General features: G+C 37.4%; 1 protein-coding gene across 3 annotated transcripts in view; it reads right to left on the bottom strand.

Moving 5' to 3' along the window:
• Nucleotides 1-26,276, bottom strand: part of STX17 (syntaxin 17) — a 68,609-nt gene that overhangs the window by 5,351 nt on the left and 36,982 nt on the right. For all 3 annotated transcript variants that reach the window (XM_055427147.2, XM_055427148.2, XM_055427146.2), the window contains exons 4-6: nucleotides 13,261-13,486; nucleotides 4,105-4,220; nucleotides 3,976-4,026 (exon numbers count right to left, since the gene is read on the bottom strand). In XM_055427147.2, the coding sequence (XP_055283122.1) occupies nucleotides 3,976-4,026; nucleotides 4,105-4,220; nucleotides 13,261-13,486 (393 nt within the window). The remainder of the gene's footprint in view (nucleotides 1-3,975; nucleotides 4,027-4,104; nucleotides 4,221-13,260; nucleotides 13,487-26,276) is intronic.

The following is a 26,276-nucleotide window of genomic DNA, read 5'->3' as shown; positions in this document are numbered from 1 at the left end:
TTCTTAAGAAAATATTCTGAGGTGTGGTTGGGTGAGGAAGAATAATGTTGATCTCAAAAAGCTGAATAATTTTTTTCCTTTCCATTATGTTTTAATACAAGAATATTGAATATATTTCCCTGTGTGGTTCGGTAGGACTTTATTGTTTATTTATTCTATACATAATATTAATTATTTGCATTTGCTAATCACAAATTCCCAGTCTATCCCTCCCTCACCCCCTACCCCTGTGGCAACCATAAGTCTGTTCTCTATGTCTGTGAGTCTGCTTCTATTCTGTAAATAAGTTCACTTGTGTTATATTTTAGGTTCCAAGTATAAGTGATATCATATGGTATTTGTCTTTCTCTTTCTGACTTCACTTAGTATAATCTCTAGGTTCATATATGTAGCTGCAAATGGCATTATTTCATTCTTCTTTATAGCTGAGTAGTATATAGAAAACCCTAATAACTCCACATAAAAACTACTAGAATTGACAAATGAATTCATGAAGGTAACAGGATATAAGATTAAAATTTAAAAATTCCTTTTAATCACATAAAAAAATACTTAGGCATAATAAACTTGACCAAGGTGATGAAAGACTTACACGCTGAGAACTATAAAACATTGGTAAAGGAAAGATGATTCAAAGAAACAGGAGGTCATTCTACCCAAAGTAATCTACAGATTTAATGCTATCAAACTACACATAACATTTTTCACAGAACTACAACAAATAATCCTAAAATTTATATGGAACCATAAAAGAGCCGGAGTTGAAAAAACAATCTTGAAGAAAAAGAACAAAGCAAGAGGGCTTCTCTGGTGGTCCAGTGGTTAAGAATCTAGCTTGCAGTTCAGGGGACACAGGTTCAATCCCTGTTCTGAGATCCCAAATGCAGTGGGGCAACTAAGCCTGGTGCCACAACTACTGAAGCCTGAGCACCCTAGAGCCTATGCTCCTCAACAAGAGAAGCCACCAAAATGAGAAGCCCTCACACCACAGCTAGAGAGTAGCTCCTGCTGGCTGCAACTAGAGAAAGACTGTTTGCTACAAAGAAGACCTAGCCAAAGAAAAAAAGAACTAAGCAGGAAGCACAACTCTCCCAGACTTCAGACAATACTACAAAGCTACAGTAACAAAAACAGCACAGGATTGGCACAAAAGCAGACACATGGATCAGTGGCACAGATTAGAGAGCCCAGAAATAAACTCACACAAAGGAGGCAAGAATACACAGTGGGAAAAAGACATTCAGCAAGTCTCTTCAGCAAGTGGTGTTGGAGAGCCACATGTATATCAATGAAGTTAGAACACACTCTCTCACCACACACAAACATAAACTCAAAATGGCATAAAGATTTAAATGTAAGACAGACACCATAAAGTGAGCATAGGCAAAACATTCTCTGACATAAATTAAGTCATAGGCAAAACATTCTCTGACATAAATTAAGTCAGGCTCCCAAGGTAATAGAAATAAAAGCAAAAATAAACAAATGGGGTCTTAACAAACCTATGTTTTTGCACAGCAAAGAAAATCACTTAAAAAAAAAAAACAATGTACAGACTGGGAGAAGATATTTGCAAATGATGTGACCAACAAGAGATTCATTTCCAATATATACAAACAGTGTATACAACTCAATAACAAAAGAGACAAACAATCCAATCTAAAAATGGGCAGAAGATTGAAATAAACATACAGATAGCCAATAGGCATGTGAAAAGATGCTCAATATCTCTAATTATTAGAAAAATGAAAATCAAAACTATAATGGGGTACCACCTCACACCAGTCAGAATGGCCATCATTAAAAGGTCTACAATAACAAATGCTAGAGGGGCTGTGGAGAAAAGGGAATCCTCCTACACTGTTGATGAGAATGTAAATTAGTACAGTCACTCAGGAAAACAGTATGGAAGTTCCTCAAAACACTAAAAACAGAGTTCCCATATGATCCAAAAATACCACTCCTGGGCATATATCTGGAGAAAACTATAATTTGAAAAGACACATTCACCTCAATGTTCACAGCAGCACTCTTTACAATAGCCAAGACATGGGAGCACCCTAAAAGTGCATCAACACAGAATTATGTCATTTACATACACTGACAATTTTACCTCTTCTCTTCCAATTTGGATACCTTTCTTTTTCTTGTCTGATTCCCATGGTTGGGCCTTCCAATTCTATGGTGAATAGAAGTAGTGAGAGTGGGCTTCCTTGTCTTGCTCCAGATTTTAGTGGGAAGGCTTTCAGCTTATCACTGTTGAGTATTATGTTGGCTGTGGTGAAAAACTTTTATAAGGAAAAAAGACTTTTCAGGACAGGGTTTCAGATGGCAAAAGTACCAGAGGGAAGTTATTAAGGGCAAAGTTTACTTTACATAAGAAAAAAACTTCTGCAAGTTAGAGCCTCCAAATGGAATGAGTGTATCTCTGCACTGTGACTGTTCAAAAGAAAGCAAAAGATCATCTATTTGAGAAGCTGGAGCAAGAGTAGAAGCATCAGATTAATAGGCTTCATAAGTCCTTTCCAATTCCAAACCTGAGATTGCATAACCTAGGAACTTCCTATAATTTAAAGCCAGATGTCAGGGAAACCATAATTCAAAGATGTACAACCCCTAACTCATGGTTTGACCAAGAACAATGAACTAAACCTAGACAGAAGCATATGCAGAAACAGACATGCACCTGTGTACACACACACACACACCCCTTCCCATAATTCCTGGGAAGGAAAAATAAGAGTAATTTACAAAAATAATGACAGAAATCTGTTCTATCTTTCCCACCAAATCTACTTTTGTTCCCCAATCTTTGTTAGTACCACTGGCCACCCAATTATGTAGAATAAAGCCTCAATTTATTTTGACTCTTCCACCTTTCTCCAATTTCTCATAAGTCGACCCCAGAAATGCTTCTAGGCTGCCTTTTACCTTTGTATTAATATTCGTATTGCCATGCATTCAGTGAAACTCTTGCAATTGATTCCAAATGTCCTCCCACCTATAATCTCCTCCCGCCCAGCACAATTATTCACACTGCTAATAGTGATCTTTCTGAAGTACAGGTTATCATATCATTCTATCTGCTCAAAAATCTACTGGCTCTTTAATATCTACAAAGTAAAGTTCAAATTATTTGGTATGGCTTTCAATGGCATCTCAATCTCCTTGCTTAGTTTACCCATGGTACCTCATGCATTAGTCACATTGTTAACACTTGTTATTCCTGAAAGGACAGTTGTGTCCAACCCTTTGTGACCCCATGGACTGCAGCCTGCCAGGTTCCTCTGTCCATGGGCATTCTCCAGGCAAGAATACTGGAGTGGGTTTCCATGCCCTCCCTCCAGGGGATCTTCTCAACCCAGGGATCAAACCCAGGTCTCCCACATTGCAGGCGGATTCTTTACCAACTGAGCCATCCAGGAAGCCCATACACTTTTCTACTCTATGTTTTTGTTTTGATATCTTCAAATGCACCCTTCATTCCTGCCTGTGGAAATTTTACTCAATTTCCAAGGCTCAAGGCAAACGCTACCTATCTTATGACACTATTCTTAATATATCACAACACCTGCAACTTTCCCTTGGAATTAAACACTTCTCCTTGGAGCCAATAACACTTTCCATACCTTATTTTTGCATTTAACAATAATTCTTTAAATTTCAGTTTTGGTGGGGTCCAAATTTATGGCCACCCACTGTAAATCCCTGAAGGCAAAGAGCAGGATTCATTTATTTCTATATCCAATCTTGTCAAAACCCTAATAACCGGTATATTCTATATAAAAAACGCTTAATAAATTTTTTTAAATTGAAGTGGGATTTGAGGACAATTAAAGACTTCGGTCCATGGATAAATACCAGTCTTATAAATTGTAAATTCTATTAAAATTCTAATCAGAAGTCCAGTAATTGATAAAAGCCTTTTATTATATTAATCCAACATCTCCGAGTCAAAAACAGTCATATACTTACATTCACTAGGAGAGAGAAATCAGTGACCAGTTGGCTGAGTTCAATTAAGTCCTTAAAAAGAAAGAAAAAGAGGAAATTACTTACTTTCACACCTCACAGCTGCCAAAAGGAAAATCATTTCTAACATACCGCTTCTAAGGTCTCCCATGATTCTGCAGCATTTTGATCTCGAGGAATTTCAGGCAATGCATAAATCTGAGTCATACTCTGAGGATCAGCTTCATCTTCAGTACTGTGAAATGTTCCTGGATGAACATAGCCTCATGTTTAGAGTATATCTGCTTTGTTACAAAGATGGTAGCATGAATCAATTCCATGAAACAATTACCATGTGAAATGCTTACTAATGAAGTTCAGGCTAAAAGTAAATTGACTATCTATGGGGAGGTTAGTTAACAAACACTATTACTTTAATTATTCTATAAAATCATCTAAGAAAATTACTACAAATACTACTTACCCAATCTGAACAACTAGGGCTAGATGCTGAAATAGCATAAGGTAGAACTACTCTATTTGGCCAATGTTCTATGAAGAGATAACCTAGTCGAAATAATACTTTTCATTGCTAAATCAGTAACACTTTCTTTGACTATTTTAGTAATAAACATCAGATTCACAAGATTTTAAAAATAGAGAAATGATGCATTTTCAGCCATGAAAAATCAGTCATTTTTGGTAATAGTAAATTTGTTGTTAAACACTTCTTACCATATGTATCTTTTTGCACATACTGTCATCCTTCTCCTCAGAGTAATTTTTCTGGCCTGTGCCTTCATTCTTCTATGGCTTTTATGAATTTTAAAAAGTCATCAACCCTTTAAGCCTTTCCTCATTAACACTGCTATAAAGATGAATTTATACTCCAAACCCTACCTTCAAGTCTTTCTTATTACCTCCTCCTTGGTTTTACCAATGTCATTAAACTGATATTTATAAAATGCCTGCTGCTACTGCTGCTAAGTCACTTCAGTCGTGTCCGACTCTATGTAACCCCATAGACGGAAGCCCACCAGGATCCCCCGTCCCTGGGATTCTCTAGGCAAGAACACTGGAGTGGGTTGCCATTTCCTTCTCCATAAAATGCCTACTATATGCCAAACAATGTGCTAAGGTAAATCAGTTCCACGAAGTCATAGTGGTTAGGAGTATCAGCCTAGTTAGAAAGACCTGGGTTAGAATCCTAGTTTGCCTATTTACTAGCTCTTTGATTTCTTTGGCTTATTTCCCTCATTTGTAAAATAAGGTGATGTTTATCCATTAAGAATACTGTCACTGCTGTTACTGTTAATGGAGTTTACTATATAATGTATGATATAGACATGTTTACAGGCAAGTTCAGTACAGTCTGAAAAGAACTATGATATGGGTAAGTATGGTATGCTATGTGAGCACAGAAGAAAGGTATTTAACTGAGACCTGTAGAGAAAGAGTGATCTGACAAGGTTGTGAAGCTAAAGCCTGAGGATGAACAGAAATTATAGTGCTGAACCAGGGCAAGCGTGAAGGGGGAAGGAGAGAATATTCAGGTCAGAAAGACTAACGAGCATAAGTTTAGGAACTGAAACCAGTCAGTATAGCTAAAGCACAGACCATGACAAGAGAAAGCAACAGCTGAGGCTGGAAATCTAAGGTGACATCATTTATGGCACTGTAAATTACATTAAAGAGTTTTGTCTTTCTCTTAAGATCAATATGGAACTTTTAAAAGGATTTAGAGACTACTGGGAAATTGAGGGTGCCATAATCATATTTCAGATTTAGAAAGGTAACCACAGCTGTAGTGTGAAGAACAGATTAAGGATGGAGTTGAAAGGCAAAATATTACAGAGTAAAAACCAGTTGGGAGGCTTTTCAATGTGTTTGGTGCTAAATGATGACGGTGTGCTCTAAAACAGTGGCAGTGGAAATGGACGGATGAGATCTGAAGGGCTACTTCCCTTTGTCTTCCTTACTGAAAGCTCAAAACATCTAGTACTTTAATATTTCTGAGCATCCATTATGTATTGGGCTGAACACCAAGGATAAAAAAGTGAACAGTACAAAGTAGCTGTTCTCAAAGAACTTACATTCTAGAAAAGTAAACATACAAACAGACAACCCTAAAACAATAAGAGACTGCACTGATATCTAGATAAATAGATACAGATACCTGGGAGTTTCAAGCTGGGCATGGCATCTGACCGAGTTTGGTGTGGTGTGCAGTTTATGGAACAACTTACTAAAAAAGGTTAATTTCTTCTTAATTCCTTCTTAAGAAGACAGGAATATAAATTCTAAATAGAGAGACCAACATGAAAAAGGTCCTCAAAAAATACCCAATATAGCTTAACATAAAATCAGCAGTATGGTCTTGACAAAGCATAAAGTTGAAAACATACAGCTACAAGTATAAGACATTATAGATGGTTAGGAGGGATCTTGTAGCCCAGTTAAAGACTTTGGACTTTATTTGGAAGACCAGAGAAATCTACTAAAGGTTATAAGCAGGAAAGTAACATAGTGATGTGACCTGATGTATTCCTAAAAGTAAGTCATTATGATTTAAGTTCATCTTTTATATCAATTTCTCTTTTCATCTAAGCCTATGTGGTTGTGTTAGTCGCTCAGTCGTATTCAACTCTTTGCGATCCCATGGGCTATAGCCTGCCAAGCTCAGCCTCTGCCCATGGGATTCTCCAGGCAAGAATACTGGAGTGGGTGCCATTCTCTTCTCCAGGGGGTCTTAATGACCCAGGAATTGAACCCCAGGATTGCTGATGGACTCTTTACCATCTGAGCTATCAGGGAAGCCCCTCTGAATGGTATTTTATAAAACTGCATTACTATTTTACTTTCGAAGTTTGTGAATGTTTTACCTCTTAAAAAATAAAACCTATTTAAATTGTTTAGGAAGGGCAGTCAGTTGATTAAAAGTTAAAAATTTGTAGGTTTATCAGAATTGACAGTGTTCTTTTAATTTTGAATCTTAACTGAAATGAATATATTTCCCTACCTTAAAGAAAGAGCAAAAACAACACATACAGAGTAAAGTTTTACATTACAACATATGGCAAATATCCAACATATTAAAAGCTCTGATTTTTACAAATGTTTAGGAGAGTTATTTACTCCATGTCCTAAGTTATCACATAAAAAACTTTTTACTTCAATCAAAGTAATTAATTACTCTAAGATCTTTCTTCTACTTCATATTCCATTTGTAATAAGAACTACAACTTCCTTAATAGGATGATAAATAATGATATCTCTTTTCATTAACAGATCAAATGTAAAGCAAAACTTTGTAAATATCACTCAAAAGACTTTTTAAAGCCATAATTATTGTACTATTAGAGAAGCTTCCAATGCAGTATGCCAGGATGTATAACAAAATGAGGAGAGATTATCATACAAAAATTCTTGATCTAAAAATGAAGGGGTGGGAAATGTTTGACATTTTAAGCAAACATAAAAGATTTCCCTCAATGAAAAAATTAATTAAATGTTTAAGTCATTTACGTTTCACTTGAAACCAAACTGCGTATGCATCTTAGTTCAAATGGAGTCTTAGAACAAAGAAATCTGTTCTCTTCCATGGAAAATCCTGCTGTAAACTTACAACTCAGAACATTGCTAATCAATTCAAGGCGTGACTAACAATTAAGAAAGGAACCTCTTAATTTCTACAACTTCCGTAATTCATTTATTCCAGCTTGTATTAAAAATCACTATCTCAGTGTTCATCCACTGACTTTGAACTTTTACAAACTACTACAGACATACTGAGACAAAACACAGAGAGATTATAGCTGCAGGAAAGACAGCCAAAGAGTTCTTACCCTGTCCACTGAAGTCAAAACTGCTATTGTATATCAATCTTAGTTTCACTCACTTGCAAACAACTGCAAGTGTAAAGTGCATGTGGAATATGGTATCGCTTAGCAGTGTTATTCAGATTCTATTTTTTTAAAACATTATTGACTATAAACTCAAACATTAAGATATTTTTAGTTGATGTGAAAAACAAGCTTAGTAACAAAGACATAAGACTTTTTCCTTCTATGCGTCTGAACTATTCTCACTATACCCTCCCCCATCTTTCTCCATATATCAGGAAGGGCAATGATTCCAGTAAGAATTATAACACAATATTTAAAAAACTTCCACTACATTTTACATTAGGAAAAGTTCCATTTAAAATTTAAGTTAATTCAAAAGCATTTCCTGAATTATTTCATGTTCTAACAGCTTTATCATAGTGAAATTATTTTACTGATCATCTATATAAACCTACCTATCAAGATAAAGTGACTTTAGAGTCATGGTTTAACTTAACTGCAAAGGAGAATTTTTAAGAAAATTAAAGTCAATTCAAAAGACACCTTGTAAGTAATATATAAAAACATCTACATCATTCACAATGTGTTCAATACAAGTGTACATATAGCTGTGATAAAATCTAATATTTCATCGAATTCAACACGCTGGTCTGAAGTTCCCAGCAGTTTTAATGTTGGACTCTTTTCTTTTGTGAATAGTTGTTTAAAATGTAGTAAGATTCTGTTCCGACTGCACTGGTGAAGTGTGTGAGCTGGATGGGAAGTAAGAAAGACAAAGACAGAGAGAAGCACTGATTTGCTCTATATGACCTGACACACCTTGCTAAATACAAATCAGATTTGGAGGCTCATCACTTCTCTTGGTGGGAAGCAATATGCTAAAAATGAAACTAGATACACAACTGAGACAGAAGGGATTTTCTCAGATCAAGCAAGACTGGCAGAGAAGATGTGCTTTAGAAACTCTCAGAATCTGGACAAAAGATACAGCAAAATCATCACAGCTTCCCCCTAAACGTAACAGGCTTCTTTCATTCTCCAGAGAACATAAAACATTCTATTCTACTTGTTATTTCTATCTGTAAATGAAAAACTATTTTTGTATTTTGATCTCAGTCATGGAAATGTGGCATTGCTCCTGAATTTCTGCTCTCATGTTTCCAACCAACTTACTTATAATCAGATTGAATTTTTAAAGGAAAAAGCATTTTAAGTCACTTAAATTTCTGTGCATATCACTTTTTTTTTCTGTATAAGCTGTCACTACTCTTATGAGTACCAAAAGCAAAACTAGTAAGAAAGAAAAAAAAAAAAAACCCAGAGAGCACAGGATAAAAACATGTAGGATGACAGAAAAGAGTCTATAGCTAGAAGACCACACATAGAGCAAACCCAGTTCTTTCCCCATTATTAAGTCTTATGTAAATTAGTTATTTCCTTTTCATTATTCTTCTCCTTTCCCACCCTCTCAATTACTTGTTAATATTTATGGATTTAACACAACTTAGTAGAAACTTCATGCTTGGTGAAATACTCAGGCACTGGGTGAGACAGTTAATTTTAACTGCTTAATGCTGGCAATGGATACAAAGTCAAAGCACAATCTGACCAGCAGACTGTTCAGAATTTGAAACTATACACACTGTTTTAGATTATGAGTTTTTAAAGATGTTTTAGATTAAGAGATTAAGGTATCTGACCTTAAATGGAAAGACTGTTTCAATCAAATCTGCACTAGACACAGAGATTTAATTTCACAGTTTCTCTCAGTGGCAAGTGAATAATTCTTCAGCTAATCTGGTGCTCCATGAATTGAGAAGTTTGAGAATCAACAGAGTTGGAAAACAAATTTCACCTGCTATTTCCTCTCCCTCACCCTCTAGCTCTGCCCCAATCTTCTTCACTTTCTCCATATACATGCTTCCTCAAATTTTCCCATCACTTTTTTTTGTTTAATATTAGTCAGCTACCTATAGAGAAAGTTAATTGTCAGCAAACTGGGTAAACTGCCTTTTTCTAATAATTACCCAATTCCTCTGATGACATGTAAAACCAAATTTGTTGAGCCCAAGCAATTCTACTAGTAAAAACACAAACAATGCAATGATAAAATGCAAATTAAGGCTAAAATACTTAAATAGATCTCAAAATTTTTGTTTGTGAGGGAATTGCTGGTGATGGGCAATTCAAAACTAACCAGCAGAAGAGACTGATACCAGTGATTCTTTCCAGAAAATCCACCATCTTCACTGTTATTACTACCATCACAACTGTCACAGGGTCTGGTAAATAAGATGACTCCTTAATCTCATGGAACTTATAAGGCCAAGTTTCTCTATACATAAACAGGAAGCACAGCTTTGTTCTTCATAGTTAGAACAGCATTTAGCCACATCATTATGGAGGTAATAATTCTATATGAACACAATGATATAAACAGTAAAAATAATTCTTCCTAAATACTCTTCAACCAAGGTTGAGTGCTAAGATTTCTTTCTACCCAAAACAATACTTTGGGTAATGTTGTTAGACAATGGTTATCTACACAGCGAAGTGAGTACAGCACACCTGAGATTACAAAACTGTCTCTAAAAAGATTTTTACTCAATTCATACTTACAACACATTTATTAATGGTCCACTATGTGCCAAGTTCTATGTACTATATGCTTAGGTACTGAGGAGACAATAAAAGTAAGATTATCCAGAAACTCTGGATGATGGCCTAAATGTTTCTTCTGTTAAAAAAAAAAAAAAGTCCTGTAAAATTGGATCATTAGCACTGAAAATATAGCATTAAAACAATCAGGTTTGGGAGCCAGGGAGTGATACAGGAGCCTCCTACTTTCTAGGTAAACAAAAAGAGGAAAATTGGTCAGATGTAACATCTCTCAGATTGTATTCTAATTTGTAATTTATTTCTTGTTGTCCTCAGATGTTTTGCGACACCATGGATTGCAGCTTGCCAGGCTCCACTGCCCATAAGATTCTTCTGGCAAGAATACTGGCATGTGTGCATGTTAAGTTGCTTCAGTCATGTCCGACTCTTTGCAACCCTATGGACTATAGACCACCAGGCTCCTCTGTCCATGGTATTCTCCAGGCAAGAATACTAGATTGGGTTGCCATGCCCTCCTGCAGAGGATCTTCCCAACCCAGGATCTGAACCCATGTCTCTTATATCTCCTGCATTGGCAGGTGGATTCTTTACCACTAGGGCCACATGGGAAACTCAACATTAGAAAAACTAATATCATGGCATCCAGTCCCATCACTTCCTGGCAAATAGAAGGGGGATAAAGTGGAAGCAGTGACAGATTTTATTTTCTTGGGCTCAAAAATCACTGCAAATGATGACCGCAGCCATGAAATTATGATGCTTGCTCCTTAGAAGGAAAACTATGACAAACCGGGGCTTCCCTGATGGCTCAGATGGTAACGATTCTGTCTGCAATATGGGAGACCTGGGTTCGATCCCTGGGTTGGGAACATCCCCTGCAGAAGGGGATGGCAACCCACTCCAGTATTCTTGCCTAGAGAATTCCAAGGACAGAGGAGCCTGGCAGACCACAGTCCATGGGGTCACAGAGTCAGACACAACTAAGTGACTAACATATATATATATATATATATATATATATATATATATGAAAAACCTAGACAGCATATTAAAAAGCAGTGACATCACTTTTTCCAGTAGTTATATACAGATGTGAGAGTTGGACCATAAAGAAGGCTGAGCACCGAAGACTTGATGCTTTCGAACTGCAGTGCTGAAGAAGACTCTTGAGAGACTCTTGGACTGCAAGGATATAAAACCAATCAGTCTTAAGGGACATCAACCCTGAATATCATTGGAAGGACTGATGCTGAAGTTGAAGATCCAATACTTTGGCCACCTGATGCAAAGAGCCAACTCAATGGAAAAGACCCCACTCACTGGAAAAGACCCTGATGCTGGGAAAGATAGAAGACAAAAGGAGAAGGAGGTAGCAAAGGATGAGATGGTTAGAAAGCATCACTGACTCAATGGACATCAATTTGAACAAATTCCAGGAGGTAGTGGAAGACAGAGGAGCCTGGGCTGCTACAGTCCATGGGGTTGCAAAGAGTTGGACACTACTTAGCAACTGAACAACAACAATTTATTTATACCCCACCTTTTCCATAAAGTTTTAAGGTGGCTTAGAATATGTATAAAATATAACAGGATGCATAAATTAAAAAGAGAAATTCAAAGGAAAAACAAGGGCAGTAATTACAAAATCAAGCCAGGAAAGTTCAAAATTTAGGCTTTTGCCAGTTAAAAAATTTATATTTAAGTGTTCTAGTAAACTTCCCTGGTAGTGCAGCTGATAAAGAATCCACCTGCAATGCAGGAGACCCCATTTCGATTCCTGGGTCAGGAAGATCCACTGGAGAGGGATAGGCTACCCACTCCAGTATTCTTGGGTTTCCCTGATGGCTCAGTCAGTAAAGAATCCGCCTGCAATGCGGAAGGCCTGGGTTCGATCCCTGGGTCAGGAAGATCCCTTGGAGAAGGGAACAGCTACTCACTACAGTATTCTGGCCTAGAGAATTCCACAGACAGAGGAGCCTGGCAGGCTACAGTCCATGGGGTCACCAAGAGTCAGACATGACAGCGACTTTCACTTTCTTTCACATTCTAGTAAACAACTCAAGGAGAGAAACTTTGTTAGTTATGCCATTCAGTATCTGTAAGAATAAAAAAGATTAACTGCTCTGAAGTACTACTGATTAAACCAATAATTTTTTTCAGGTTTCTTTATACATACATTGTTTAATGTAATCAACAATTTTCAATTACATCCATAGAGGAGCTATAATGACAGGTTTTACTGGCCTCTTCCTTAGAGTATCACTTCATAAAAATTAATGGTGTGACCACCAATGCAGATTTTTATGGGAGATAGATCTGACATGCCCTCTGAAAACTAGAATGCCTCAGAAAGAAGCATGCCTGGCTAGGCTGCCCCTGCACCTGGAGATGAGGGAGAAGTACTCTGCAGACCAGGATGACATTCTCCTTAGGAAATATTTTAAAACTTATTTTTAATATATGAACAAGTAGGTACTTGAAGCCTTTATGTTTCACACTATACAGCATAGCCTCTAGTTTTTTTAATCCTATAAAATGTTTTGGAGAAGAGAATGGCAACCCACTCCAGGATTCTTGTCTGGAGAATTCCATGGGCAGAGGAGCCTGAGGGACTACAGTCTACAGGGTCACAAAGAGTCGGACACGACTGAGCAACTAATACACATGAAATGTTTAGGATATGCATTTCCAGTCACACTCAGGGTCCAAGAATTCAGCATACTGAACTAGGAGGTATCCCTGGAGATTTATATATAATTTGCAAATCTACAATATCAGTACAAGGAAGTAAACTTAATTAACTGCATTACAATATTATGATCAAGGACAAGACTTAGTACATTACCGCCAACAGTCATGGATCTGGTCAAAGAAGGCTGTAAAAAAGTTTCTTCATCATTAAATTGTTTCTTAAGTTCTTCTACAGATTCCAGATGTAGTTGGAGAAATTCTGCTGTTGCCGCTGATGCTTCCTCTTTAACAGGATCTATCATTCTCTTCAGCAGTCCTAGGTCATCCTTTCGCACTTTTAAGCAAAGCTTCTCCATTTCTCGGATATTGGAGCGGAGTTGCTGTAAAAGAAAAAAAAATCGTTAAAGCTACCATCTCTTAATATAAAATATCTTTACATTCAGAGCCAATCTGTGATAATGGCTTTGAATGGAAATGATTACAAGTATTCTCTAGAGCAGACAGTATTCATTAGTACTTTTCCATTTTTTATATCTCTGGCCAAATCCAGCTTTTTTAGTACTCACATCCTCATATTCTGAATTTAGCATTTTTCCTTCATTAAATGTGATTTTTACAAAGGTAACAAATGTTCTTCATAAAAAATGAAACACTGCAGAAACACATCAAGAAAAACAACGATTTCCTCATTTCATCAAGCCTACCACTTCTTTTAACCCAGTCTTTCTGCATACTTGTCTCTACTCATATAAATATTAGCATATATAGACCTTCTTTTCACAAAAAATGAATTATAGATTATGCAGAATAATCTATAACTGACAAACTTTCACACCCCAACTTAACAATATCATAATGGATATCCTTCTTGGTCAATGACTGTACCATATTCCATAGTACTGATATAGTCTTTCTTGTTGCTTCCAGTTTTTAACTATTACAAACTATGAAACAAATGTACTAGACTATAAATCCTGGTCACAGGAGACATGAGTTTGATCCCTGGGTCGGGAAGATCCCCTCAAGAAGGGAATGGATACCCACTCCAGTATCCTTGCCAGGATAATCCCATGGATGGAGGAGCCTGGCAGGCACAGTCCATGGGGTCACAAAGAATCAGATATGACAGGATGCATGCACATAAATCCTAATAAGCAGTAACAGTATATATTAGTATTCTAGTATATACTATTATACTATATTTTGTAGGGATGATTCCCCAAAGTTAGACTACTTATTCAAAGGATAATATGCATTTTTATTTCAAAAGCTATTACCAGTTTTTCTCTGAAAGGCTTAACAATTCACACTACCACTAATGTCTGAGTTTCCATTTCCCGATATACTGCCAGTACTATGTGTTATCTTGCTGTTTTATTTGAATTTCTGAGTGAAGTTGCTGGATTTTTATGAAATGCTTTTCTCTCTTTTAAAAATCGCCTGTTGACATAATCATAAATTTTCCTCTAATGTGTTGATATAATGAATTATGGGAAAATTTCATGGTACAGAGCCATTTGAATATTTCTGAGATAGACCCTCCCTGGTCAATATATACAATTTTTTAATACACTGTGGGATTCAATTTGCTAATACTTTGTTTGGAATTTTAGTACATGTTGAGTACGTGAATGTGTGTATGTGTGCACAGATGCATACATGACCAGTATGTGTGTCTATACTAACTTCACTAGGTTTAAACTCACTCTAACAGGCTGTGCTACCTTCATAAAATAAACCAGGGAGCTTTTAATCTTTTTCAATGGTCTATACTTGGAAAACATAAAATCCAATTTTTCTTTTACAATTAAACAGAACTTGTAAGAATGATCTATTTGTGTATGTGTGCTCAGTAGCTCAATTGTGTCTGACTCTTTGCAACTCCATGGGCTATAGCCTGCCAGGCTCCTCTGTCCATGGAATTTCCCAGGCAAGAATACTGTAGTGATCTATATATGATGCTTATTTTAAAACTGCAGATCTCTATTCATATATTTTAAATTATTTTCCCCGGAAAAGACTCTGATGCTGGGAGGGATTGGGGGCGGGAGGAGACGGGGATGACAGAGAATGAGATGGATGGATGGCATCACCAACTCGATGGACATGAGTCTGAGTGAACTCTGGGAGTTGGTGATAGACAGGGAGGCCTGGCATGCTGTGATTCATGGGGTTGCAAAGAGTCGGACACAACTGAGCGACTGAACTGAACTGAATGTACTTTCACAAACACGAATGCAAATCCTGCACAGTAGCCAGAACAAAAAGTATTGATTCCTTTAATAATCAAATGCCTACTTTCAGTGAGGTGATATAGTCCACATAATTACATTTCACATTATTACACACAGAGAAAGCAAAACAAAATTTGTTCAGGATGTACTTAATTATCTACCAGCAAAGCTGAGGTTAAAACCCAGGTATTCTTATAAGTCAGCAACCTTTCCATTAAACCATAAACATAATTCCTAGCTATATGGCATCTTAATACAATATAAAGTATCTATTGCACTATATTAAAATTAAAGCCAACCCTGAAAAAAAAACCAGTTTAGCTACACTAAAGCATCTTGTAAGATTTTGTGGGTAAATCAAAAAGTTGTACCTCTATCCTATCATGACTTCATATTTCTTTTATATCCACTCTTACCATTCCAATGTGAACTGGAAAAACTAAAGATATATGATATTAAGCATTTTATATGAAAAATCATAGAACTCTAAGGGGCTTATAAGATCATCCATTCAACTTCACAATTTTACAGTAAGGAAACCAGAGTCCAATTGAACACAGTGGCAGAATTAGGATTAGGTCCAGTTCTCAAGCCCTGGAACAATTGTTCACTACATACCATCTCTTGGCTGTATAATTCTTTTCTACATTTCAGTTGCAAAGCTTGGTTACATACTTGCTACATGGTTCACAGAAGTATTTTAGGTAATATTAGTTTGGAAAAGCTTTAAGAAGTTTCTGCAGCTAATGAGCATTTGCCTGTGACATATTCTCCCTCTTCCATAGAATTTGTACAATGTTATATCCCCAGCCAAAAATACACTGTCAGACTTTAAGAATTCTATTACTATGGGTGAAGGGAAAATATTAAGGGGGACATCTTTAAAAATCCAATATGACTGGGTAAGGTGTGCTGTAAGTTCATAATTTTAAGGCAGTTTTTTAAAAAAAAAAAAAAGAATGAAAAGAAAGGCATGTGAATAAGGATGAACACAAAAGAGTGACGTGAAAGGAGAAGAACCATGTATGTAAGAGCCCAGAATGAGCGGAGGCTGGTGAAAAATGTTAAGACTGATAAAAAAGATTTAAAAACCATGTAGAGCAAGAGGAACAAGAAAGAAGGTTTAGGCCTACTGCTTGGGGCAGATGGTATAATGTTAGCAGATGATACAGAGAAAGCAGAACTACTTAACTCCTATTTTGCTTTTGATTCTCCATTAAGAAGAATATTCAAAACTGAAAGGGGCATAAGAAACATGCTCAAAGGAAACTTGAAACATCTCACTGTAAGGACCTACACAGGCTTCATGACAGTGGTGAGATCTGAGCCATTCTTGATGACTAATATTAAAAATTAGAATAAACCAGAAAAAGATAAAGGTGGAGTGGAAATATTGTATTTCATCAATTTTAGGGCACATCTTTCCAACACCTCTGATACTGAAATATATCTTAAAAAGAGATGGTTTTTAGAAGAAAAAAAAAGCATATTTAACTGCCAGCACTTTATCCCTCTTAGAGGAAAATACTGGTGTATCTTACAAGCAATGGTGCCTTAGATTTAATTTCCTCTCTGAGGTTCTACAGTAACTATTCCAATCAGAGTAGAAGCATAGATACCAAATGTATTAAAAAAAAAAAATGGTGGGGGGGGTGGCGGGCAGGAATCCTAAATCTTGACTAATCAGTTCACAAATATTTCAAGTCAAAATTTAAGTTTAAATTCCTCTAAACTCATAATAACCTAAAAAGAATTTACCTCCTAATTGCATTCATTTTAGAGTCTACTCTTCTTTCTCTCCCTTAAGATACCTGGCCTTGCATCTGTCTAATCTTTTCTTTTTTTCCTAGCTTTTATCTACTATCCTCATTTCTCCCTATATCTTCCTCATTCCCTCTCTTTTCTACTGCTTTTCCCTTCTTGTAATTTTTCCTTAAAAAAAATAAAAAATAGCTCAGTTCAGTTCAGTCGCTCAGTTGTGTCCGACTCTTTGCGACCCCATGAATCACAGCACGCCAGGCCTCCCTGTCCATCACCAACTCCCGGAGTTCACGCAAACTCATGTCCATTGAGTCGGTGATGCTCAAGTATCCTGTGTTTCTCCTAGTATTAATAAAACAATGAAAGACATATTTTACTTCTACCAGTTCCATGCCTGACTTTCTTTGTATTTATGCTACCTATGAAACTGGGACAGACTCTCTGTAGAGCAGTTTCTTTCCAAATGTGGTCTGACATCTACTGAATCAGAATCTTTAAAGTGAGTCCCAGAAATCTGTGTTCTCAACAAGCTCTGCATCATCACTGCTGATCAAGTTTCTATAAAAGCCAAGTTAACGTTCTTCGTTGAATTATTATAGTAACAATTTCAACTTTTCATTTAGTTTCAAAATTTGATCACAAAATCTTTCTTATTCTTAATGATTTCTTATTCCAAGAATTAAACCGTTAAACCTATTCTATTGGTTTGGCCAACCCCAATACCTGCAGTTTCAAAACATAAAAACAGATAGAATTCTGTCTCTGCAGAGTTTGTCGAACAGAGTACTGAAGAGGAGAGAGCTGTACAGAAAAAGAGTGCTGGAGATATGAAGAAGGGTAACCCTCAAGCATACTGATTAGAACATGTATGTGGGGAAACTACCCAACACTGGAAAAAAATACCATCTAAAAAGATTAGAAGAACAGTGCTCAGCACTCATTCAAAGCTGGAAAGTGTCCCACCAGATAAACTGGAAAAACTTAATTCACAGGGCACTGGGTAGAATACTTAGAAAGGCTTTTACTCCAGTCATGGGAAAATAAGTAGCCCAAGACCAAGCATTGTTCCAATCGAGCTTATAATAAATCATAAAGTGAGGATCCTTTTGATCCAAAAGGATCAAACTCTTTCCAAGTAACCTATGTGCCATAACAAAGCTCAAAGGAGTTACAGGAACATAAAATTATCTAGCATCCAGTCATGCAAAGGTAACCCAAGCAAAGAGGGAGAAAAATATTGCCAATAAAGAAGATAATAATCAGGTGAAACTGACCCAGAATTGACAAAGACATTACAATTAGCAGAGAAGCATACAGAAAGTTATTATAATTGTATTCTATATGTTTAAAAAGTTAAGTAGAGACATGGAAGATATTAAACCCAAATCAAAATTCTAGAGTATAAAATAATAAGAGATGAAAAATACACTGAATGGATTAACAGTAGATTAGACATGGCTGCTGCCAATGCTAGTGAACACGAAGGCATAGAAATAGAAAATATATAAAATGAAACACACAGAGAAAACAGGATGCAAAAAATTTAAAAGAACATCAGTGAGCTGTGAGCTAACTTCAAGTAGCATAGTGTATATATAATTAGAGTCCCTAAAGGAGAACAGAGATAGGAGGGGACAGAAAACTATTTTAAGACATAAAGGCCAAAAAATTTCCAAATTTGATGCAAACTATAAACTAGGAGATGCAAGAAGCTCCACAAATTTGAAGCACAAGAAAAATGAAGAAAACTCCACCAAGGCTCACCACTGATAAAATGAATGTTGCAAAAGTAACGAGAGAAAAGACACATTACATATAGAGGAATAAAGATAAAAATAAAACAGATTTCTCATTGGAAACAATGCAACTGAAAAGACAGTTGAACAACATCTTTGAAGTACTGAAGGAAAAACACAATGCAGAATTCTATATACAGCAAAATTCCTTTTGAAAACAAAGGCCAGATGAAGACTCTTTAGATATATACACAAAGGAATTTAACAACAGCAAAATTGCACTCTAAAAAATGTTAAAGGAAGACTTTCAGGCAAAAGGAAAATTATACAATATAAAAACATGGGTTTACATAAAGGCATTAAGCACACCAAAAATGGAAATAACAGAAGTAAACAGATAAGATTCCCCACCCCCACTTAATATCTAAATCACTTGAAAAAGATAACTTTAAATATTATGAAATATATAACACATGTATCAGTATAAGTAAAATATATGACAACTGTAGCATAAACACTGGGAGAGGAGGCCATCATTTAAAAATCTACAAACATTAAATGCTGGAGAGGATGTGGAGAAAAGAGAACTTGCCTACACTGTTAGTGGGAATGTAAACTGGCGCAGCCACTATAGAGAACAGTATGGAGATTCAGCTTTTGTTTTGTACTGAATTCAGTTCAGTTCAGTCGCTCAGTTGTGTCCGACTCTTTGCGACCCCATGAACCGCAGCACGCCAGGCCTCCCTGTCCATAACCAACTCCTGGAGTCCACCCAAACCCACGTCTATCGAGTCGGTGACGCCATCCAACCATCTCATCCTCTGTCGTCCCCTTCTCCAGCCCTCAATCTTTCCCAGCATCAAGGTCTTTTCAAATGAGTCAGCTCTTTGCATCAGGTGGCCAAAGTGTTGGGGTTTCACCTTCCACATCTGTCCTTCCAAGAAACACCCAGGACTGATCTCCTTTAGGAAGGACTGGTTGGATCTCCTTGCAGTCTAAGGAACTCTCAAGAGTCTTCTCCAACACCACAGTTCAAAAGCATCAATTCTTCAGCACTCAGCTTTCTTTATAGTCCAACTCTCACATCTATACATGACCACTGGAAAAACCACAGCCTTGACTAGACGTATTGAATTAACTCAGTATTTTTCATTCCATTTATCTTCTTTCTTGTCTTGCTAGCTATAACTTTGTTATTTTAGTAATTACAGTATACTGCTTATTATAGTTTATCTTTTTTTTCTTTTATTTATTTTAATTGGAGGCTAATTACTTTACAATATTGTATTGGTTTTGCCATACATTGACATGAATCTGCCCAGTGTGTACATGTGTTCCCCATCTTGAACCCCCCTCCCACCTCCCTCCCATATCATCCCTCTGGGTCATCCCAGTGCACCAGCCCCGAGCATCCTGTATCATGCATCGAACCTGGACTAGCAATTCGTTTCACATATGATAATATACATGTTTCAATGCCATTCTCTCAAATCATCTCACCCTCGCCCTCTCCCACAGAGTCCAAAAGACTGTTCTATACATCTGAGTCTCTTTTGTTGTCTCGTATACAGGTTTATCATTATCATCTTTCTAAATTCCATATATATGCCTTAGTATACTGTACTGGTGTTTTTCTTTCTGGCTTACTTCACTCTGTATAATAGGCTCCAGTTTCATCCACCTCATTAGAACTGATTTAAATGTATTATTTTTAATTGCTGAGTAATACTCCATTGTGTATATGTACCACAGCTTTCTTATCCATTCATCTGCAGATAGACATCTAGATTGCTTCCACGTCCTGGCTATTATAAACAGTGCTGCAATGAACATTGGAGTACATGTGTCTCTTTCAATTCTGGTTTCCTCAGTGTGTATGCCCAGGAGTGAGATTGCTGGATCATATGGCAGTTCTATTTCCAGTCTTTAAAGGAATCTCCCCACTGTTCTCCATAGTAGCTGTACTAGTTTGCATTCCCACCAACAGTGTAAGAGGGTTCCCTTTTCTCCAAACCCTCTCCAGCATTTATTGCTTGTAGACTACTGGATAGCATCCATTCTGACTGGAGTAAAATGGTTTTGATTTGCATTTCTCTGATTATGAGGGATGTTGAGCATCTTTTCATGTGTTTGTTAGCCATCTGTGTGTCTTCTTTGGAGAAATGTCTGTTTAGTTCTTTGGCCCATTTTTTGATTGGGTCATTTATTTTTCAGGGATTGAGCTGCAGGAGTTGCTTGTATATTTTTCAGATTAATTCTTTGTCAGTTGCTTCATTTGCTATTATTTTCTCCCATTCTGAAGGCTGTCTTTTCACCTTGCTTATAGTCTCCTTTGCTGTGCAGAAGCTTTTAATTTTAATTAGGTCCCATTTGTTTATTTTTGCTTTTATTTCCAATATTCTGGGAGGTGGGTCATGGAGGATCCTGCTGTGATTTATGTCGGGAGAGTGTTTTGCCTATGTTCTCCTCTAGGAGTTTTATAGTTCTGGTCTTTTGTTTATATCTTTAACCCATTTTGAGTTTACTTTTGTCTACGGTATTAGGGAGTGTTCTAGTTTCATCATTTTACAAGTGGTTGACCAGTTTTCCCAGCACCACTTGTTAAAGAGACTGTCTTTTCTCCATTGAATATTCTTGCCTCCTTTGTCAAAGATAAGGTGTCCATAGGTGCGTGGATTTATCTTTGGGTTTTCTATTTTGTTCCATTGATCTGTATTTCTGTCTTTGCGCCACTACCATACTATCTTGATGACTGTGGCTTTGTAGTAGAGCCTGAAGTCTAGCAGGTTGATTCCCCCAGTTCCACTCTTCTTTCTCAAGACTGCTTTGGCTATTTGAGGTTTACTGTATTTCCATACAAATTGTGAAATTATTTGTTCTAGCTCTATGAAAAATACCATTGGTAGCTTGATAGGGATTGCATTGAATCTATAAATTACTTTGGGTAGTATACTCGTTTTCACAATATTTATTCTTCCAATCCACGAACACGGTATATTTCTCCATCTATTAGTGTCCTCTTTGATTTCTTTCACCAGTGTTTTATACTTTTCTATATATAGGTCTTTTGTTTCTTTAGGTAGATATATTCCTAAGTATTTTATTCTTTTCGTTGCAACAGTGAATGGACTTGTTTCCTTAATTTCTCTATTTTCTCATTATTAGTGTATAGGAATGCAAGGGATTTCTGTGTGTTGATTTTATACCTTGCAAATTTACTATATTCATTAATTAGCTCTAGTAATTTTCTTGTAGAGAATTTAGGGTTTTCTGTGTAGAGGATCATGTCATCTGCAAACAATGAGAGTTTTACTTCTTCTTTTCCAATCTGGATTCCTTTTATGTCTTTTTCTGCTCTGATTGCTGTGGCCAAAACTTCCAAAACTATGTTGAATAGTAGTGGTGAGAGTGGGCACCCTTGTCTTGTTCCTGACTTTAGGGGAAATGCTTTCAATTTTTCACCATTGAGGATAATATTTGCTGTGGGTTTGTCATATATAGCTTTTATTATGTTGAGGAATGTTCCTTCTATTCCCGCCTCCTGGCGGGTTTTTATCATAAATGAATGTGGAATTTTGTCGAAGGCTTTCTCTGCATCTATTGAGATAATCATATGGTTTTTTTCATTTTTTTAATGTGGTGTGTTACACTGATTGATTTGTGGATACTGAAGAATGCTTGCATCCCTGGGACAAAGCCCACTTGGTCATGGTGTATGATCTTTTTAATGTGTTGTTGGATTCTGATTGCTAGAATTTTGTTAAGGATTTTTGCATCTATGTTCATCAGTGATATTGGCCTGTAGTTTTCTTTTTTTGTGGCATCTTTGTCAGGTTTTGACATTAGGGTGATGGTGGCCTCATAGAATGAGTTTGGCAGTTTACCTTCCTCTGCAATTTTCTGGAAGAGTTTGAGTAGGATAGGTATTAGCTCTTCTCTAAATTTTTGGTAGAATTCAGCTGTGAAGCCGTCTGGACCAGGGCTTTTGTTTGCTGGAAGATTTCTGATTACAGTTTCAATTTCCGTGCTTGTGATATGTCTGTTAAGATTTTCTATTTCTTCCTGGTTCAGTTTTGGAAAGTTGTACTTTTCTAGGAATTTGTCCATTTCTTCCAGGTTATTCATTTTATTGCCATATAACTGCTGATAGCATTCTCTAATAATCCTTTGTATTTCTGTGTTGTTGGTTGTGATCTCTCCATTTTCATTTCTAATTTTATTGATTTGGTTCTTCTCCCTTTGTTTCTTGATGAGTCTGGCTAGTAGTTTGTCAATTTTATTTACCTTCTCAAAGAACCAGCTTTTGGCTTTGTTGATTTTTGCTATGGTCTCTTTTGTTTCTTTTGCATTTATCTCTGCCCTAATTTTTACGATTTCTTTCCTTCTACTAACCCTGGGGTTCTTCATTTTTTCCTTTTCTAGTTGCTTTAGGTGTAGAGTTAGGTTATTTAGTTGACTTTTTTCTTGTTTCTTGAGATATGCCTGTATTGCTATGAACCTTCCCCTTACCACTGCTTTTACAGTGTCCCAGAGGTTTTGGGCTGTTGTGTTTACATTTTCATTTGTTTATATGCATATTTTGATTTCGTTTTTGGTTTCTTCTATGATTTGTTGGTTATTCAGCAGCATGTTGTTCAGCTTCCATATGTTGGAATTTTTAATAGTTTTTCTCCTGTAATTGAGATCTAATCTTACTGCATTGTGGTCAGAAAAGATGCTTGGAATGATTTCATTTTTTTTGAACTTACCAAGGCTAGAAAAAAAAAGCTACTTTCTTTTTTCTTTTCAAAAGAAAGCTACTCATGCTTTCTTTTGGTCTCTATTTATGTGGAATATCTTTATTTAATATGAAAAAAAGATATTTTCCAGCCCTTCACTTTCAGTCTGTATGTGTCCTTCATTTCGAGGTGGGTCTCTTGTAGACAACATATATGGGGGTCTTGTTTTTGTTTTTGTATCCATTCAGCCAGCCTTTGTCTTTTGGTTGGGGCATTCAACCCACTTACATTTAAGGTAATTACTGATAAGTATGATCCTGTTGCCATTTTCTTTATTGCTTTGGGTTCGAGTTTATACACTCATTCTGTGTTTCCTGTCTAGAGAAGGTCCTTTAGCATTTGTTGGAGAGCTGGTTTGATGATGCTGAATTCTCTCAGCTTTTGCTTGTCTGTAAAGCTTTTGACTTCTCCTCCATATTTGAATGAGATCCTTGCTGGGTACAGTAATCTGGGCTGTAGGTTATTTTCTTTCAACACTTTAAGTATGCCCTGCCATTCCCTCCTGGCCTGAAGAGTTTCTATTGAAAGATCAGCTGTTATCCTTATGGGAATCCCCTTGTGTGTTATTTGTTGTTTTCCCCTTGCTGCTTTTAATGTTTGTTCTTTGTGTTTGATCTTTGTTAATCTGATTAATATGTCTCTTGGGGTATTTCGCCTTGGGTTTATCCTGTTTGGGACTCTCTGGGTTTCTTGGACTTGGGTGATTATTTCGTTCCCCATTTTAGGGAAGTTTTCAACTATTATCTCCTCAAGTATTTTCTCATGGTCTTTCTTCTTGTCTTCTTCTTCTGGGACTCCTATGATTCGAATGTTGGGGCGTTTAACATTGTCCCAGAAGTCTCTGAGATTGTCCTCATTTCTTTTAATTCATTTTTCTTTTTTCCTTTCATTTATTTCTATCATTCTATCTTCTAGCTCACTTATCCTACCTTCTGCCTCCGTTATACTACTGTTGGTTCCCCCCAGAGTGTTTTTGATCTCATCTATTGCATTATTCATTGTATATTGACTCTTTTTTATTTCTTCTAGATCCTTGTTAAACCTTTCTTGCATCTTCTCAATCCTTGTCTCCAGGTTATTTATCTGTAACTCCAATTTGTCTTCAAGATTTTGGATCATTTTCACTATCATTATTTGGAATTCTTTATCAGATAGGTTCCCTATCTTTTCCTCTTTTGTTTGGGTTGGTGGGCATTTATCCTGCTCCTTTACTTGCTGGGTATTTCTCTGCCTCTTCATCTAGCTTATATTGCTGTGTTTGGGGTGGCCTTTCTGTCTTCTGGCAGTTTGTGGAGGAGTTCCCTTTATTGTGGAGTTTCCTCACTGTGGGTGGGGTTGGACGGGTGACTTGTCAAGGTTCCCTGGTTAGGGAAGCTTGTGTCGGTGTTCTGGTGGGTGGAGCTGGATTTCTTCTCTCTGGAGTGCAATGAAGTGTCCAGTAATGAGTTATGAGATGTCAATGGGTTTGGAGTGACTTTGGGCAGCCTGTATATTGAAGCTCAGAGCTAATTTCCTGTGTTGCTGGAGAATTTGCATGGTATGTCTTGCTCTGGAATTTGTTGGCCCTTGGGTGGTACTTGGTTTCAGTGTAGATATGGAGGCGTTTGATGAGCTCCTATCGATTAATGTTTCCTGGAGTCAGGAGTTCTCTGGTGTTCTCAGGCTCTGGACTTAAGCCTCCTGCCTCTGGTTTTCAGTCTTATTCTTGCAGTAGCCTCAAGACTTCTACATCTGTCACTTCCAAGGCGGTTCCCTGTTTTAGCTTCTTCTGTTTGCTGGTCTCTTCAGTGTCTAATTTCCATCCTGACACTAGGGGGCAGTGGTGGACACTTTTTAAGGTTCACTTGTTCAGTCGTGCTGTGGGGAGGGAGGAACCCTGCAAACAAATAACCCTGGCATCTGTGGGGAATGCTCACAGTGTCTCGGCCACGTTGGGTTTGTCCCATTCACGGCGTGTGTGCTTTCCCTGTTTATACTGCTTAGGCTCTAGGTTGCTCTGCTGGAAACTGTCTGAGGCGGGCCCTGGGATGCATGCACATCCCAGGTCTAAACTGCTCAGGTTCAGGTTCTCAGGTACTCCACAAACACACAGACATGGTTGGGCCTGAGTTTTCTGCCTTTCCCCGGTCCGAGCAGCTCAGGTGACCAGGAGTTTGGCAAGCGCGGTCGGTGTGACTTATTGCCTCCCCGGTCCCTGCCACTCAGTTTTCTGGGTGTACAACTGGCGCACCTTCTCAGGAGGATGTCGACCAGCCAGAAACCCAAGAAGTCTTGGTTGGCAACGAAGCCTGTTTGCAGTTTGGTATCGGATGCCTCTCTGGGGCCGCAAATGCTCCCTTCCAGCTCTGGCTGCCCTCCCCTGCCTGTCACAGTGGGGGATGAGCCGTCCGCTGCCGGCTAGCTCTATACAGTCCTTTGTTCTGTGAGCGGGTCTGGCAGTATCTTAGGTTAAGGCTTTTCGCCTTTTCCCGGGGTAGCTGTCCCACAGTCTGCTTTGCTATCTGAAGTTAGCTCCCTCAGATTGCCCTCAGGGCATTCAGGCCTGGTCCTTACTCTAAGCAATGCAGCCCACACCTCCCTGCCCAGCCCCCGCTTGCTAGTGGTGGATGTGGGCGTCTGCACTGCTTCTCCACTGGGAGTTACCGTTGGGCACATAATCTG

Source organism: Moschus berezovskii, chromosome 7 (genome assembly GCF_049115385.1).
Source record: "Moschus berezovskii isolate FMDL1 chromosome 7, NW_MosBer_1.0, whole genome shotgun sequence".
NCBI classification, from domain to species: domain Eukaryota; kingdom Metazoa; phylum Chordata; class Mammalia; order Artiodactyla; family Moschidae; genus Moschus; species Moschus berezovskii.
Note: the sequence above shows the minus strand (reverse complement) of the source record. Positions and strands in the feature narration are given on the sequence as shown.